General features: G+C 45.0%; 1 protein-coding gene across 1 annotated transcript in view; it reads right to left on the bottom strand.

Annotated features, from left to right (window-relative positions):
- The window catches only part of HIBCH (3-hydroxyisobutyryl-CoA hydrolase), a 92,129-nt gene that overhangs the window by 68,461 nt on the left and 5,308 nt on the right, over window positions 1–18,360 (bottom strand). Inside the window, exons 3-6 of the mRNA XM_054972973.1 lie at window positions 18,173–18,313; window positions 10,848–10,932; window positions 9,525–9,605; window positions 8,035–8,087 (exon numbers count right to left, since the gene is read on the bottom strand). Coding sequence (XP_054828948.1) covers window positions 8,035–8,087; window positions 9,525–9,605; window positions 10,848–10,932; window positions 18,173–18,313 — 360 coding nt within the window. The remainder of the gene's footprint in view (window positions 1–8,034; window positions 8,088–9,524; window positions 9,606–10,847; window positions 10,933–18,172; window positions 18,314–18,360) is intronic.

Raw genomic sequence — 18,360 nt, 5'->3', positions numbered from 1 at the left:
TTTCAGTGACAAGATGCTTGAGAAAGGGCTTTACCAGATCTATAAAGAAGCAAAGGTAATAGCTAAGAACTGTGAAATGACACAATTTGAGTCAGTTATTGCTTACTGAAAAGTACAGGTGCCAACTGAATCATTGAAGATAGAATTCTTCACTGCCGATAATGCTAAAAGGGAACATTCAGCTAAGTGCTCATCAAAAGATGCTAAACGGCGTTTACCTGAGTGCCATTATCACAGCAACTGCTTACTACACTTAACTCATACCTGTAAGTGCATGGGAGTATGAAATGCAATCTGTTACCACGAACAGCTGGCAAAGGCAAACAGCGCGAATTGGATGTCATATTCTATTTCCCCTCTAACTACACTAATACCACCCTTATTTTAACATTTATCTAACATTTTCAAGGCTGCAGAGTGCTTCAAAACTCTTCTTCAGAACCATCTCATAATTATTGTGTTCGCTATTTGTTTTACTTCACTTTTTAATGTTGGGAGAGGGAATCTGAGGAAGCAGAATTTGGAGGGGGAGAAGAAGTTACGTTCTCAGCCTAACCTACTTCAGAGAGCGGTTGTGAATATAAAACGGAGAAGGGAAGAATGCTGTGGGTGACTTCAGGTCCCCATTGGTGATAAAACTGGGTTATAAGTGAAATACATCAGTATATACAGTATATACATAGTATCTGACAGTCATTTTCCACTGATGAAACACCCCATTTGCTGGCAAAGGGGTGGGGGATTTTTCACTAATTCCTTTTGCACTACAGATTTCCACATTGTGGTCAGCACCGTCCCTGCCGGTTTCTCCGAACCTGAACATTGCAGGAGGTGCAGTGGGAGGCAGCAAAGTTCTGTTCCACTTGTGAAGCTCTGCTCACAGCTGCTTGGATAGAAACCCAGTTGAAGTTCAATTCCGAGGTTTATCAAAAGCCTTATGGGATTGCAAAATACTGATGCAAATTCAGAGCCACTTAAATTTAAGCTAGCACTTTCTTCCGCTTAGCTATGTAGCCATTATGGCACTAACTCCCAAGCGGTGTGTCGTGATGATTCAACTAAACAATTGAAGGCCCCTGTGAGCCCAGAGTGACCAACCACAGTAACCCGACACCAGGGCTTTTTTTCTGGGAAAAGAGGTGGTGGAACTCAGTGGGTTGCCCTCAGAGAAAATGGTCACATGGCTGGTGGCCCCGCCCCCTGATCTCCAGACAGAGGGGAGTTGAGATTGCCGTCCGCACCACCAAGCGGCGTGGAAGGCAATCTCAACTCCCCTCTGTCTGGAGATCAGGGGGCGGGGCCACCAGCCATGTGACCATTTTCAAGAGGTTCCGGAACTCCGTTCCCCCGCGTTCCCCCTGAAAAAAAGCCCTGCCCGACACAGTCCCGATATGATTCACTATTCTCATTTTCCCCACTTCCTAAGGAAAACAGCTCTTGCTCCTTGCCTGCCTCCACAGGGGCAGGGCGATTCTGAGGCACTGCTGTGCAGGTGGGGGAAACAAAAGCATTCAGGTCCACACAGAGATGTAACACAATTACCATTACGTCTCTGAACGAGTCACTGCTCTGAGCTTGCCTCCTTCCAACCAGAAGGCATGCTCAGAACAGGAAGGCGTGCAGGAACACGGGAACGGGACTCCTCGGAAGAGGCATCCTTCTTACTCTTTCATCTGCTGAAAGCAAAATTGTTTAGGAACAGAATCAGGCTCCAATTTTAATTCAGAAAAAAAGTGCCTCAATTATCAGACATCCAGTGAGCATCAGAAGAAGAGAGATGTGTATTAGATAATAATTTGTATTATGTTATGATTTTTGAGTAACTGTTTTCTTGTGATGGTTGCCCCCCCTTCTCTGATGAATTTGAGGACTTATATTCTACAAGTCCAACATAACATTCCAATGGAAATTGAGGAAAACTAGTTAGAAAGTAATAGGGAATTTCTATGACCCCTATTCTAAAAGACCTATGTATGAGTATTTATTGGAGTTGACCTTTCGAACAGAAGGGAAAAGCTTTTTCTAGTAAGCAGATTCCTTCTGTCACAATTTCAAACACTGTGGTTGTTAGAAAGCCCTATTGCAAAGACAGTATTTCTCTTGTTTTGACTTTGTACTCAAGAATTAACCTTGGCTAAGCAGTCTCTCAGGAAGACACCCAAAATTCCTGTGTGGCACCAGACATGTAGCATGTTTATATTACAGAGAGAGTTTACTGTCTTGTCAATCAGGCCTGTTTTGTGCCATGTCTCCTGAAGAATTTGATTCTGAAGAATTGTTTGTATCTAGTTTTATAGAACAGTTTTATCTCTTTTCTGTAAACAATTAACTTTGGAAAGTATATAAGATTCTCTGCTACGGCCTATCTTTATGCATGTGTCATAATGAGGCATCTGCATCTGAGCTTTATTATTCAATAAATGTAATAAAACTCGTATTTCTTCACTGATCACAGTTTTGGTGTCTTGAATAACGGAGAGGAATGGCTGTTATGGAAAATAATATTAAAGCAGAGTACTTTTGAAAGAAATTTCCCTAACAGAAAGCTTTTGACACTATAGCCGATGTCTTACTGTATCAGATCCTTTAAAATAGATTGAACAGGAAAGTCTGGCAAGGAAAGTTTTGTTGACTCTGTTAAATACAAGACAAACCCACAGAGAGATATTGTCACATCAACCATGGAAAGTGCAACCACAGAAACCACAGATAAGTCATTCACACACTTCTGGCATCCCTCACAAGCTGTTCTGATATACATGTGACATTTATCAAAGCCACACACCCCTAGACTGTAACCATTGACAATGGCACAGAGGAAACCAGTATGATGTCCAATTATCTTGGAATTCCCAAAGTTAAAGATAGTAAACAAGACGCCAACTGCACTTGATATACAAACAAACTGGCGCGCACATGAAAACTGTGCACGGTAAATGCAGTGACCAGATCCCACTGTGCATCTATCAATATATGGAGAGGTGCGTGTGTATACACAATGTTAACCCTCCACCTGCACTTGTCTTCCACGTGAATGCAATCTTTAGGTCAAAATGACACCATTTTGTTTACTAGGTTTTCTTCACACTGGCCTTCCATGTTTTTAATGGCACAGAGTTAACGGCACCTAAAGGATCCATACCACGGCTTTTTTTCTGGGAAAAGAGGTGGTGGAACTCAGTAGTGGAAGACTGCACAATGACATCACTTTGGGTCAGCTGGAACAAGCGGGGAGTTTTTTACAGTTTAAATTGCCCTCGGCGAAAGTGGTCACATGGGTGGTGGCCCCGCCCCGATCTCCAGACAGAGGGGAGCTTAGCGGCGCAGAGGGCAATCTCAACTCCCCTCTGTCTGGAGATCAGGGGGCGGGGCCACCGCCCATGTGACCATTTTAAAGAGGTGCTGGAACTCCGTTCCACTGCATTCCCGCTGAAAAAAAGCCCCGATCCATACTAAGCAGACTTGCAACCTTGTAAGTCCGCTGAAGCCAATGGCTTTAGAAGGGTGTAACTCTGCATAGGAGGGCACTGTTAGGCTGTAGGACTAAAAGTAAACATTTGCAAGCAAGTCCCGATGAAGACAAGACTTAACACTGAGTGCATTCCATAGAGTGTGCGCGTAAAGTGCTTTCAATAAAGTGTAGGTGTAAAGTGTGTGCATAAAGTGCTGAGGTTTTCAAGGCAAGAGATGTTCAGAGGTGCTTTGCCACTGTCTGCCTCTGCATAGTGACCCTAGACTTCCTCGGTGGTCTCCCATCCAAGTACTGACCAGAGCTAACCCTGTTTAGCTTCCGAAAGCCCACACGATCAGGCTAGCCTGTGCCATGCCAGTCTGGGCTTCTGTAAAGTACCCGGAAAGATTCATCCAAAGGCATTTGGAAGGTAACGGTAAAACAGCTCTCCGTGCAGGAAACCAAAACGGCCAGTTTCTGAAGCACCCTTGCACATTTTTCAACAGGAGGAAATTTCACTTTTTATTCTCAAGACAGGCTTACTTTTAAGATAGAACAGCTTTCTTGCTACTAGCTCCGGGGTTACCAACCTTTTTCTTCTTCTTTTTAACAACAGCTGCTTCTGAGCAATGAAAAATATCCTGAGCTACTCCTCCTGCCCGTGTTTTATCCTAGAAACAGAACACAGACTAGGAAGAGCCCTGGAAATGGAGCTATCGGCTAAGCCGCACAGAGGAAAACCCCATGAAATAAGGTTTTTTTAAAAAGGCCTCGTGCAGATCTTTTAAAAATCTTTTCCTAGGTCTTCTGTGGGACGCACAAACTACTCTGCAGCAGCCAGCAAACTACCTATACCCCACAAGCTACCTGTCGGAGACTTCTGCATTACGTAGTCACAAATGTAGCAACCATATTCCTCTTTCACTTTTGTTTGAAGATCAATGTTTTGGAACACTCTATCAATGGTCTCAATCAGGGGTCCTCAAACTTATTGAGCCTGCACGCACCTCTGTTATTTTGAAAGAAGGTGGTGCGCGCCACTGCAAAATGGCTGTCAGATGAGGTGCACGTACGCTCGAACTAGAGAAAGGGGATGGGGAATAACACACACAGAAGAAGACGGGTGGTGGCAATAACACATCAACAATGAAGACAACAAAGGGGAGAAGGGGAAGAGCCCTTTTTATTTGTATGAAGGCCCCGTCTTCATATTGGCCCCACCCACTTCCCTGAAGCACCTGGTGGGTAATAACAGCAACAACAACCTTGTGCTAATATATCACCCTTCTGGACAGATTAGTGCCCACTCTGAGCGGTGAACAACATTCAGTGCTATTATTATGCCCGCAATATAGCTGGGGATCTGGGACTGAGACAGTGGCTTACTCAAGACCACTTATGAAGCTCATGGCAGTAGTGGGAGTCGAACCAGCAGAGTGCTGATTTGCAACCCAACCACTTATGCACTTTGCCAGCAGGTGCTAAGGTGCCCATGGAAGGCAGGTTCGGGAACACTGCTATACAGATCTCACATACAGTATTAAAACTCTACACACATATGGTGTTAGTAAGTCCTGCCTGCTGTACTGCATGCCCTGAGAAGATTTAGCTGCCATCCACACAAAACTTTTAATCTGCTAGTTTAAGTTGAGGAGAAAAAAACTTAAGAGATGAGAATAATAGGTTTGCCTTGAATATACTCCTTCATGATAATACCTGTATATCTTAGCAGCAGTTCAAGGGGACTAAGTCGCTCAACAAAACGTTTTTATTTCTGAATGACTGGAGCAGCCCTATGTAGAAGAAAGTGTTTCCCAAGACTCCTCAACAGAGATTCACTCTCCTACACAGCCTGTTCTTTGCTATAGAATTGTATCACAAGCCATAGTCATTTAATTACCTTGTAGTAAAGGCAATTTTTAAAAAATATATAAATACTAACTTTATAAACATGTAGTTGTTTTCCCTGTAAAAGGGTATATACTAGGCCAACATAAGAGAACTCATTTAAAACTTCGTTTCTTCCATGGACACGAGCACTGATAAAATCATGCCCTGGAAACTAATAAAATGTTCCTAAAAGCTCCTGCGGCCCCAACCTAAGTGGAAAGCGGTCTGTTTTCCATCCTCTCCTACCCGGCCGTATTTTATCATGACAGATGTTCACCTCTTTCCGTCTCAGTTCCCGTCTGGCAAGTGTTATCTGAAGACAGATAGTTCAAACAAGGAAACATCTGTGGGTCTGGTTCAATCATCAAGAAAAAGAAGATTCAATCATCTCATGTTCCATGATGCACTTGAGATATGCAGCAGCCCTGCATTGGCAGCTGAAACACACGACACGGTCAATAAACAACCTGGGTCAGGATTCAGCACCGCATGAAAACAGCTACTCCAAGATGGCATTTTTCTCTCCACCCACCCACAGAGGCTCTCAGCCAATAATGGTAGTTGTGGGTTTTCCGGGCTGTATTGCTGTGGTCTTGGCATTGTAGTTCCTGATGTTTCGCCAGCAGCTGTGGCTGGCATCTTCAGAGGTGTAGCACCAAAAGACAGAGATCTCTCAGTGTCACAGTGTGGAATACTGGACAACACTTCCAACTACTTTGTCAGATTGCACAGAGAAGCCATTGAAATTCACAAGCATAAGCAAAACTTCAACAGGAAAGAAGAAACCTTAAGAATGAACAGAGCATGGTTTCCAGTTCTGAAAAACACCAGGCTAACAAAACACTCTATACCCGACAATAGCCCTGCAGAGAAGATTAGCACATCAAGCACCAATCCATATGCAAAAGAACCTCCTCAGGATACAGTGAAGCCTCCCGCCATTAGCATTCCACACCCTGGGAAACTCTTACAGGATGACTCAGCTCAACCCCACCCCTCCTGAGTAGATATAAATGACCTGCCAACATCTTTTCCACACTGTGACACTGAGAGATCTCTGTCTTTTGGTGCTACACCTCTGAAGATGCCAGCCACAGCTGCTGGCGAAACGTCAGGAACTACAATGCCAAGACCACGGCAATACAGCCCGGAAAACCCACAACTACCATCGTTCTCTGGCCGTGAAAGCCTTCGACAATACATCTCAGCCAATAGCTTAGCCTGCTTACCACTGCTCTCCTACCAACAACTTATTGCCTGCCCCTCAAGCCCATAAAAGCCCCTTCTCCTGTTCCTCATGGCACAACCACCGGCCTGTCCTTCAGATTATCCAAAGCCTGCTCTGGTCCCTTCCCCTTCGCTTCTCCACCACCCAGTCCAACGGGACTTCTTCCCACAGAGCTTTTCAGCCATCAGAATCTGATGAAGGGAGCTGTGGCTCTTGAAAGCTTATACTCTGGAAATCTTTTTCATCTTTAAGGTGCTACTGGACTCGAATCTTGCTCTTTTTCATGGCTGCCCCCTTGAAACTTTAAGTCACCAGTCTCGCTAATTGACGCCTCCTGCCCTCAGCAGTGACGTGAGGAGGAAAACTTTCAGATGCTGTACTTTCCTGTGGAAAATTTTTTGCTCTCCATATGTAAATACAGTCTCTTTGTCTATAGTTGTGCTGCAAATCAACCGTGTTAGATGGGCTAAATGTGGGGAATGAAGCATGGGCAAACTTTGGGGATGGTACATGGCCTGAGCTTCTACATGGAGCATTCGCCGTCTTTTGCTAGCCTTATTTAAAATTAGCGAATATTATTTAAATATTTAAATTATTAATTTGAATGGGACTATTTTCCGATTCGGATTTCCCCAGAAAACCCACATTGGTGGCCCCCGGTCCTTGAAAAGGGATTCTTCTTGGTCAAGCTGGGCAGATTCTACTTGCTGTGTCCTCCCAGTGCAATGCCTTGCCGTGCCTAGCCACACCTCTCTTCAGCTTCATACTTCCCTCATTCACAGTGTCCCCCCCCCTCATTTTGGGGTGTGCGCGCGCGCTCCCTCTGGTTGCTCTGTCCGGATTCCTTTAGCCACTAAGCAGCCAACACACTCCAACTCAATCCGCTACTCCCTATCAACACTCCGTCCCTTCCATCCTTAGAATTTTTAATTTATTTTGCTAAAGCCACCCCCCCCCCTCCCCTGTGTTCTGCGACTCTTTGCTCAGGCTTTTGTATCTCCTACCCATCTCTCCTTCAGGCTTTCAATATACTCTTCTCCCACTGTCTGCCTCCACACCCCAGATCTCTCGCATCCCTCCCCAATAGCTCTAGAAACAGGCTCACCTTCGGTCACCAGCCTTTGCCTGTCTCTAAACCCATGTAAAGATTCACCTCAGCCAGACAACCCTTTCATTCCAGCTCATGGGAGTGCAACAGTGCAAATATTGTATAGGTGAAAACTCCCCTCAGAAGAGAGTGTGGCTATTTCGCAACCAGGGGCTCCAACTCCAGCGCGAGATTCCTAAGGGACACTGTAATATAACTTCTAAAAAGGAAAGCGTCAAGAAAGAACGCTTGTTTTAATCACAAAATGCTTTACAAAGTCCCACACTCTTGAAACAGCCGGGTCCATTACGTTCTAAAGCTAGCTGAACATGTAACACAGGTCACTTCGCTCATGTGAGAAAAAACTTTTCTACTTACGCCCCCCATTGTAATTCCATCAATAAGGGCCACGTAAGGCTTCCGGCATGTACCTGCCATGGAGGACACAAAACAATTAGATGTCTGAAATAGCACAGTGCATGCTTCTGTGAAGAAACAGAACAAGTAATTACTTATCATGATAAGTGATCGTTTTTAATTACTGATCGTGATCCTATTCTGAACATCAGCGGGGCAGCCATGTTCACCTGTTGTGGTAAACAGTGAAGACTAAGAGCCCTGTGCTTATGCTACGAGATATACTGGCAAGGTGCAATAAGTTTTTACTGTTTTTAAATTCCTTGTGTAACGTATTAAGTATAATCATCCAATGATGATGCAAATGACAGATGTAAGCAGGGCTTTTTTCCTGGGAAAAGAGGTGGTGGAACTCTGTGGGTTGCCCTCGGAGAAAATGGTCACATGGCTGGTGGCCCCGCCCCCTGATCTCCAGACAGAGGGGAGTTGAGATTGCCCTCCGCACCGCTCAGTGGCGTGGAGGGAAATCTCAACTCCCCTCTGTCTGGAGATCAGGGGGCGGGGCCACCAGCCATGTGACCATTTTCAAGAGGTGCCGGAACTCCGTTCCACCGCGTTCCTGCTGAAAAAAAGCCCTGGATGTAAGTGAAGTCATTCTTAAACCATAGCAGGGAAACGTGCTTGAGAAATCAAGACACATATTTTTATTAGCCTTCATTTTGACTTTCTCCTTTGTACTTTAAATGGAGTTTTCCTTATTTATATGCTGCTATACAGAAAAATACAACGGGCAGTTTCATACATCACAAGGTAGCAAATCAGCTTTGCCGCTGGGCAGGGACCACAGCCAATCACAACTCCCTGAAAGTGGCTTTCTATATTCTGTCCTTCTCCATTTTATCCTCACAACAACCTCATGAGGTAGGTTCAGGCGGGGTGTGTGTGATTGATCCGAAGTCACCCAGTAAGTTTCCATGGCAAAGAGCCAAACTTGATGTGATAGGCTCCTCCCCATTATAAAGTGGTTTTAAAACGCCACAAGGGCCCCATCCTAATTGGGCCTGCAGCGTGGCAACGTCTTCCTCGTGGCAGTTACAAGGACACCGTCATGTCTAGTTTGGCCCAGAGCAGGAATCCGGACCTGAGTCTTCCAGATCCTAGCCCAGCACTCTAACCGCAACGCCACGTGTCGGAGTATATTTCAAGAATATCTGAATGTCTAAAAAGCATCTTGCTGCTGAGCTGAAACCATGGGACAAAACGAATGGGGGAGGAGTTGAAGTTCGTCCCTTCACTGCCCATTTAAATCTCTTATCCAGATTAAGTCTGACAAGTTGGTATCAGTCCCCCCCACCCCCAATTAAGCCTGCATGCACACTTTTGAAATATAAAAAACAAGGTCAAAAGTCCTTGTTTTTTGTATCTCTACCCTGAGAGCCTCTCAGGTTTGTTTGGTTCACTTTTGAGATACGGCTGTTGGGTGCAGTATTCTGGCTTCTTGGCATACGCACCAACGGCATTGTTTAAGATGTATTCTTCTCTGAAGAAATCTTGAGCCAACCTGTCTCCAGTTCTTCCAGCGTCTGTGATAGCTAGCAAACGAAACAACTGAAGTCAAACTTGGGTACCAAAACATTCATCATCTTAGAAGGGACAGAAAATTGGATGCTGCAACAAACTTCCATCGCAGCAAGGCACCAATGTATCTAATTCCAAACCAAGCCATAGAGTATACAGCAACAGATCAGCAAAATGGAGCGAGGGACAGATAGGGAGATTTCTCTACAAATCTGAAGGAAGTCCCAGGTTTACAAAACAATCTGACCAAATAACAGAATCAGCACCTGTGAAAGATGCTTAGGTAGATAGGGATGGTGGACTGTACTACAGTGTACTATCTGTTGCTGTTAAGCATGCTCCTACTATATAATTTCTTCAGTGTTTAACATTTCGTGGTTAAATATTATGCTTTATTTCAGCCCTGTTTTATATTTCTGCCTGTTTTCAGATTTCTGCAATCCAAACCATATCACACTGTTTATTGGATGTCCCATCCTGTTGAGCATATTGACTTGGTGTGTCATTCGCCTTGATTCTCAGTGAGGATGGCAGATGATAAATAGTGCAAATAAATAAAATAAGAAAAGAATACCCACTGAACTCTCAGTCACGATTTTGGAGGTTGCCAGGCAACCACAACAATATTGCCGAGCCTTCCAAGCCTTGGTTTCTAAAAATCAAAGCCACAGACTAAGGGGAGCAGGGATAGACTTGTAGGCAAAGCATCCCTGAAAACTGTCCTGCCCTTTCCCTGTCATTGTCCCGGCGGAGGCCTTGCTGGGGGCAGACTCAGCAGCCCTGTCTCCGCCCACTTCAGGGCCACCCATGAAGCAACTGGGCTACCCTTTTCCCAGGGAGAGACAGCCAGGGCGAGGGAAGAAGGGAAAGCAGATAAAAGGTAGGCTGGCTGGTAAGCGGGAAGGAAGGTGGAAAAGGCTATGGCAGCTGCCAGGGAAGGGAAAGAGGAAATGGCGGGCGGAGGGGGACTTTAGATGCCCTCAGCGAGTCTTTGCAGGTCCCCTACTTGTTATCAAATAAAGTGCAGCACAACAGGCCTCCATTCTGCAACAAAAGAGCCACAGGGTGCTGCTGCGGCTGCTTCGGGAATCAAACGAGTTTGCTGAAGACAGCCACAGAAGCTGGAAAAGAAAAGACTGAAGCGTGTAGACCCACAGGCTGTAATGGCTTAAGTGCTATAGGTGGATGCTGCATGGGATCGCTTCCGCCATCTACCAAGAAGAACGCATTTTATGAAATCGGCGCACGTTTCTCACCTCGGATATCCCCTCCTGCACAAAATGCCTTGCCTCCTGTTCCCTTTATTATTATTAGAAACGTCTCAGGATCCTGCTCCCATCTCTGGAAAGGAAAAAAAAGTCACGTCAGAAAAATTAAACACTTGAAGATGTTCTCTCTTTCAGTTTCGGCCATGCTCAGATTATTAAAATGATTTCCGTTAGCACTGGACACAAACAGGAGGAACTTTTAAAAACAGCATCACAGAACACTAAAGGCAAATTTCAGCAAGAGATTTTATACAGCAACATCCCTCCCACCAGTATCGTGAAGTGGAGAGGAAGGTTTTCTATCCACAACGTTCTAAGGACGCTTGTGTTTATTTTCTTTCAATAATTTTACCCTGCTTTTCTTCCCAAGGAGTACCCAAGGTAGCTCACAACATCGTTCTCCTCTCCTGTCCCAAAGTTACTCATCAAGCTTCCATCGCAAAGTGGGGATTCAAATCTGAGGGCCAAGCTACAAGTGATGAATGACACTTGAATGGCAAGTGAACAGACTCACGTGTATTCTACCCTTTTCACTTGCGCTCCACTTGATGTGATCAAGTGGAGCGCAAGTGAATAAGGAAGGATACACATGAGTCTGTTCACTTGCCATTCAAGTGTCATCCGTCACCTGTAGCTTAGCTCTCAGTCTTCCAGATCCTATTCTGACACTAACACAAACAAGCATTTTTAAAATTGTTTACTGTTTCATCCCTGGATGGTCTTCATATAACTGAAAATCTTATCGATGTGGCCTGCTCAAAATATAATTTTGTTTGTACTCACTTCCCCTGAATGTGTGCATAGCAGACCCATGACAACTGAACCACAAGTGTGATAGCTGAAGGGATGCCAGCTCTGGTCTGGAAAATTTCTGGAGAACTAGGAGTGGGGCCTGTGGGCCAGGGGGGCAGATTGGGGAGGTACAGAGTTTGCCTTCTGAATCTCCCATTTCCTTCAGGGCAACTGATCTCTGTAGCCCGGAGATCAGTTGTAATTTCAGTAGTACACCAGGCTCCACCTGGAGGCCGGCAAACCTAGATATCTCTAATTTTCACAGCACAACAAGCATTTTATTTATTAGGATTCTTCCATCCTAACATTTTTTCAAGGACTCAAGGTGGCACAGAATCATACACGGTTAACAGTTATTTTATTGCTGTCAGTTTACTTAGCGCAATGACTCCCAAAAATAAAAGCACAGAAGAAGAAACAGAGAAAAAAAAACCCAAACCCATCCATTTTGAACACACAGTTCTTGAGAGTGGCAATGGTGAATTAAATGCACCAGGAACAGCCCTGTGAACTTTACCAACACATGGTGCAGAACTGCTTAAAAAGGAGAGGGGGTTGTTACAGGGAGATGCTGCCGGATTCTTCCTGCAACCCCACCCCTCTCTCCACTTTCCCCCTAGTTGGGCTCCAGTACCAAAAGAAGCCCAGCAGAGAGGAAACTGGTTGGAAGCTTCAGAAGAAGTGGCACGTGGAGGAAGGGCTCAGCAATGCTTCTCTGCTGGAAATCATTTATTTTACGGATGTGCAAAAGCAAAACAAAACGAGGCTTTGAAACCCTGCCACACCTCATTCCACCTACATTTATGGGAGGGGTGGAGAAACGGGGATTCTTTGGGAAGCACCTTCATCCATCTTCCCCTTCTTTCCAAAAGAGAGGTGCAAGAACCTTAACTTTTCCCTTGATCACCTTCTGGGGCAGATCCAGCAATAAAGAGGGGTGGGGGAATCCAAAGAGATCTCTTGCTGTTTCTTCCCCTCCTCTATACACAAAAAACAGGAAGAGCTGGAGATCACCGGGGATCCTTTCAGTCCTGCTTTGAATGTGTGCTAAAACTAGGAAGAAGCTGAGTACAGGGTGGCCCCAAAGGACAAGAGGCCCCCAAAACGACTGACAAACGCTCTGGTTTTCCTGAGGGCTGGGAGATGGGGGAAAGAGCGGGCAGGGGAAAGTTTAGTCAGTTCACTTTGGAGGGCTTAGAGTTGGAGTTTGGCTGTTGTGAGGGAAAAGAGAAGCATCCATTTAACAGGAGGGTGGAACTAGAGATCTATAGAGATATTTAAGACTAGCCAAGTTTATTGTAGCATAAGCTTTTTGAGAACCACAGCTCTCTTTGTCAGATGCATCGTGCAGACTAACAGGGCTAACTCCTCTGGATGTATAGAGGTATTTGGTTCAGCTCCCCTCTCTGAGCAGTAAAAGGAGTAACAATATACCAGCAGTCTTACAATATTGTGCTAGGTGTGCTGTATTATGTAGGAAACCTGCCCAAGTGTTTTTTCTTAGGTTTTATGTAGCAAATGCCCAAACACTCTGTTAGGAGTTAATGTTTACCTCAGTTGTGTTTTTTTCTAAATATAGTTTAAAAAGTGAAATATTGGGCCTGGCAGCTTACCTCAGCGATCAACCCAGGCTTGGATGGGGTGGGGTCATATCCAGGAACCCATGAACATATTGTAAATTCCCACTGAAAACCCCAGTGATGTATGATGGGGGTGTGATGGTGGAAAAATCCTGTGGGGTGGCATCTAGCCCCACAGGAAATCCCTCACTCTTGCCCACTTTCAAAAAACTCTGCAGCCAATATGGTGGATATGTCCCTCTTTAGGAAAGCTGTAAATATGGGTCCTAGGCACCTGAGCAGTCCTTTCCCTTGGCTTAAGGAAGTATGAATTTCTGTCACCAATTTCCTCCTTATGCAGGTATCTTGGGATGATATCACTTTTTGCAAAGGGAGTTTCCATTAGTAGACTTTCCTCTCCTTCATGTCTCTAGAGCCATTATGTTCTCTGATTCAGTCCTGATTCTGGCCCAATTTTAGCACCTAAAATTCTCTGGTCACCCTCACCAGTAGTCTTTACTGAGGTGTGGAGGCCTAGAGACCCTCACTCCCGTCCCTGGATGCTGAAACCCAGCTGCTCAGGACTCCTAGGAGTTTCCAAGAGCTCTCGTCCAGATTTTTTGAAGCTCCCTGGCTTCATCAGCTAAGCAAGTAAATTGCCCCAGACCTCTCTGTAGTTACTGCTGATAACATTGGCCAACAGTATCTTTTTGAACCATCTGTTGAAGGAAGGAACTGGAGCCTACATACTCTGGTAATTTAACAAAGCAGTTCTCCAGAAGGTGGTGCTATAGGACTCCATTTATATTAAGGAGTTCCTCAGGGATTCATTTTGTCCTAGGTACGTTTTAACATCTGCTTAAGAGTGCTAGGAGAAGTCAAGGGATCTGGAACGAGGCATCATCAATACGCCATAGAACCGCAATTCTATTTTTCTTTTTGTCACGACCATCAGGTGAAGTACTAGACAAGCTAGACTGCTTCTTCCAGTCAGTAACAAGCTATCTGCAGGCTAATAAATTCCAGCTCAGTCCAGGCAAGATGGAGATACCGGTGGATGGTTCACTTGACAGATGCCGTCGTGTCCAATCTGTTCTTGATAGGGCTGTACTTCCCAAGAAGGATCAAGGTCACAGTCTGGGGCACTGAAAGATCCAGCCCCAAATTTAGTTGCCCAAGTGCAGCCAGTGGTAAGAAGCATCTTTTACCAATTTAGATTGACCTGAGCTACAACTTCTCCTGGACGCACACAGCCTCGTCCCAGTTTATTCATGCCCTGCCAACATTCAGTTTGCCCTGACCTGGATAGCCCAGGTGGGCCTGATCTCATTTGATTTCAGAAGCTAAGCAGGGTTGGCCTTGGCTAGTAATTGGATGGGAGACCTCCAACAAAGACCAGGGTTGCAGAGGCAGGCAATGGCAAACCACCTCTGTCAGTCTCTTGCCATGAAAACCCCACCAGGGGTCACCATAAGTTGACTCTGATTTGAGGGCACTCTCCACCACCACCACCATCCAGTTTAGGTAACAGCAATGTTCAGTAAGTGGGTTTATGTCCTAAGATTGATCGAATGTTTGAGCTGGATCAGAATGCAGTGGCAAGATTTCTGCTGGAATTGTGTATCTAGAACATATCCAGTGCTAAAATCTCTCCAGTTGCTCCAGGTCTGTTCCCAAGCACAGTTCAGAGTGCTGGCTGAAAGCCTGGGACCACAGCACCTACAAGGCCAACTGTTCTCATATGAACCTGCCCAATGTTTAAGATAGTCTTCAGAGTTGCTTCTTTGGGAGGCCCTGCCGCTAGATAGTAAGTGAGCACTGTCAAAGAGCACATGGGGCTCTGCCACTTTCGCCCAGGGCAGGGGGGAACATGCACAAAGCTCCGGGTCTTTGTTAAACAAGACTTTACAATGAGAGACTGCTCAAACATTAGCCCCAAGAGCTGCCACCAGTCCTTTCAGAGCCAAGCCACAAGAGACGAATTACACAAGGAGGAACATGTGAAGGGAGTCACCATATTAGCCAGGAAACTGAGTTTTAAAAGAGATTGGAAGGCCTTGTCAATTTCCCCTCTCTACAGAGCCAAGGAGATAGCTCCTCTTTGCCTCCCAAAGGCTCTGTCAGTTTCGTCTCCCCTTCTAAGAGGTAAAGAGGAAATAAACCCTCTGAGCAGAGATCTCCCTGGCTCTGTAGAGAGGGGAAATTGACAAAGCCTTCAGATCTCTTTTAAAACTCAGCTTTCCGGCTAACATTGTGACTTCCTTCACGTGCTCCTCCTCATGTTATTTGTCTCTTGTAGCTTAGCTTTTAGTCTACCTCAAGGCACAGGAGCAAAAAGGACAAATCTCCAGGCCTGTCAGGGAGCTGAACAGAAGGTCTACCTTGCAAGGGCGACTTGCAAGTAGAGTTTCTTAACAAAGATTTACCTGGTAGGTGGTTCAGGGTCAAGACACCAATTTAAGCCTTTTGAGGTTTCAGAATCAAGAACCGCACAAGATAAAAAATGTAAGTATTTATTTAAGGTGCAAAGATATTCAAAAAGACAAGACAGACTGTGGGGATAAAATAACAAAACTTTCGCATTTAAGCTCTAACTACATTTACCAGTAGTTCCAGAAGGCAAACACAAGCTAGGCACAGGTGCAAATTACCTTCGAGTCTCTTGCACAGAGATGGACAGGGCCTTGGTTGTTCATATCCACAACCGCAGACCAAAATATGGTTGCAAAGGGACAGCCAACTTACAGAAGACTCGACTTGACTTGACTGACTAACCTCTCCATGTTGTTAACATATTTTTATGGGTTTAGGGGCTTAACTGGCTCAGGCCTGTTAGCCAATCAGGACCCCAAATATTGATGTCACTGTTGCTAGCATGATTTTGTGAGTGGGCAGAAGTGAAACCAATCTACAGTTTTGATCTCAGCCTCTTCCCACAGGTGTGAGATACTGTTAGTGCTCAGGAATGTTAATTGGCTAGACGCTGTACCACGCAGGCTCTGCTAACAAGCGAATGAACTCTCTCTTATCTCCAAGGTCGCTGCGTACTGAAGCTGCTAGCAAGCTCTGTAAACTTTTTCAGGCCTTTCTCCTGAACCAACATTTCGAACATAGTCACAGTTTGAACAGAAAAGCTGTTTTCTTTACAAGCGCAATTGGAGAAAGAAGCTTTCCAGTGGCTGTGTCCCAGTTATAAAATGTCCTTCCTAGAAAGATTCTACTGGCACTTTTAACTTTTATTTATTTAGGTTATTTCTACGCCACCTCTTCAGAGTCCTGCTTGAGGCAGTTTACAATTAAAACAACGCAGCAATATAAAAAGAAATAAGCCATTAAAAATTATATTTTGGAACCAGGTCAACACAATTTTAATTCGGTCACTGCTTCTTTTTTGTGCTTGGCTTATCTACCGGCTGCATCAGCTTGGTTGATCTCTACTGCTATTGTTTGATTCTATTTCATCTTGCTTTGATTACCACTCTAGAAAAAAAATTAAAAATGGCATACTGGTTTAAATAAATATTTAGTGCCTTATGTTCAGTAGTTCTCTTCAGGTTCCAGGCTTGGCCTCCACTTCACACTACACTGCTGATTCAGCTTTCTGCTGCCGGATAAAGAAAACAATCCTGCTATGAGACCCTTCTCAGACCTGGATGGCCCAGGCTAGCCCAAACTTGTCAGATCTTGGAAACTAAGCAAAGTCAGCTTTGGTTAGTACTTGAATGGAAGACCTCCAAGGAAGTCCAGGGTTGCTAGGCAGAGGCAGGCAATGGCAAACCACCCCTGTTAGCCTCTCGCCTTGACAAACCCAGTCTGGGTTGCCATAAGTCAACTACAACTTGATGGCACACACGTACACGTGCGCGCGCACACACGAACCTTCCCTTTTGTTCACGAGGTGCAGCTCCTGCGGTTTTCACCTGTCTACTGCCATGGAAGTACCCCTCTCACCACTGCTGTTCTATAAACATGGATGAATAGCATTCATCAGACAGGCCTCTATCAGTTTTCTTCATTCTTCATTACTCCCTAGCACAGTCCCAATTAAACAAGAGGGGAAAGACCTATTGGATGAAGACATCTGACCTCTACTTTATCCTAGGATCTTGGGCTGGCTCACATGCACACCTTAATCAAGCAATGAGTATTTAGCAATGTTGCGTTGGCTCCAAAGGCACTATTCTATTGGAGGAACGGTACTTCTGTTGGCAGAGGAATGGAGGATGATTGTGGCATGTTCCCCTCCCACTGCAGCCCCCAACTTCGCCCCTCATTCTGCTCCTGAAGGTTCCTTGGCTCCCAGGAGCAGAATTTTCAGGGGTGCAATGGACTGCAGCAGGAGGGGGGAGGCAGGGAAATCCAAATCCACCAAGGGCATGCTGGCCATTTACTCCTGCCCCAAGTCTCCCACCCTCCCGTACGTGCAACAGAGCCAGTGAGAAGGAGCATGATGGTGCCTCCTTTCTCTCTACCCAGCTCTTTCACTCCCTATTAGTGGATGGGACTGGTGGCGGAAAGGGGTACAGCCCTTGCCTGGGGCCATCTTGGTGTCCCAGACCACCTCTACACTCTGCCAGCAATGCTTTGGGCCCAACCCACTATATTTTTGTTATTTTTGTTATTACAGTTAATTCTTTTTCGCAACCTTCTTTGAGTATCACATAGGTCAAAATCATTAAATAATTAAATAAGCCACATGAACGAGCTGCCACAGGTGGGAAAATCTGAATCGGAAAATTTCCCAATGCAAAATTAACTACTATCAGCACAAGTCGGCAGATACACTACGTACAAGTCTGGACTGTGTACAAGCCCTGGAGATTGTTCATGTAGCCCATCTTAACATGATGTATTTGCAGCACAACTACAGATAAACAGTGTTTCATGCATGGAATTTTCCATGGAAAAATATATAAGATTTGAAAATTTTCTGCCCCAAATCACTGGAATAAAGCCACTAACCTTTAACTGGGGATATATCTGTCGAATCATGGAAACATTTAGTGCGTTCAGAGCCTTCGGTCTGTTCAAGGTTATAACACCAGCACATCCTTTTTTTTCCAGCAAAACCTCTGCAGAAAAATCTGTAGGCTTGGACATGCTCTGTGCATGCAGAGAAAAATAAATAAATAAATAAATGAGAAAAACCA

Source organism: Eublepharis macularius, chromosome 2 (genome assembly GCF_028583425.1).
Source record: "Eublepharis macularius isolate TG4126 chromosome 2, MPM_Emac_v1.0, whole genome shotgun sequence".
Lineage (NCBI taxonomy): Eukaryota > Metazoa > Chordata > Lepidosauria > Squamata > Eublepharidae > Eublepharis > Eublepharis macularius.
Note: the sequence above shows the minus strand (reverse complement) of the source record. Positions and strands in the feature narration are given on the sequence as shown.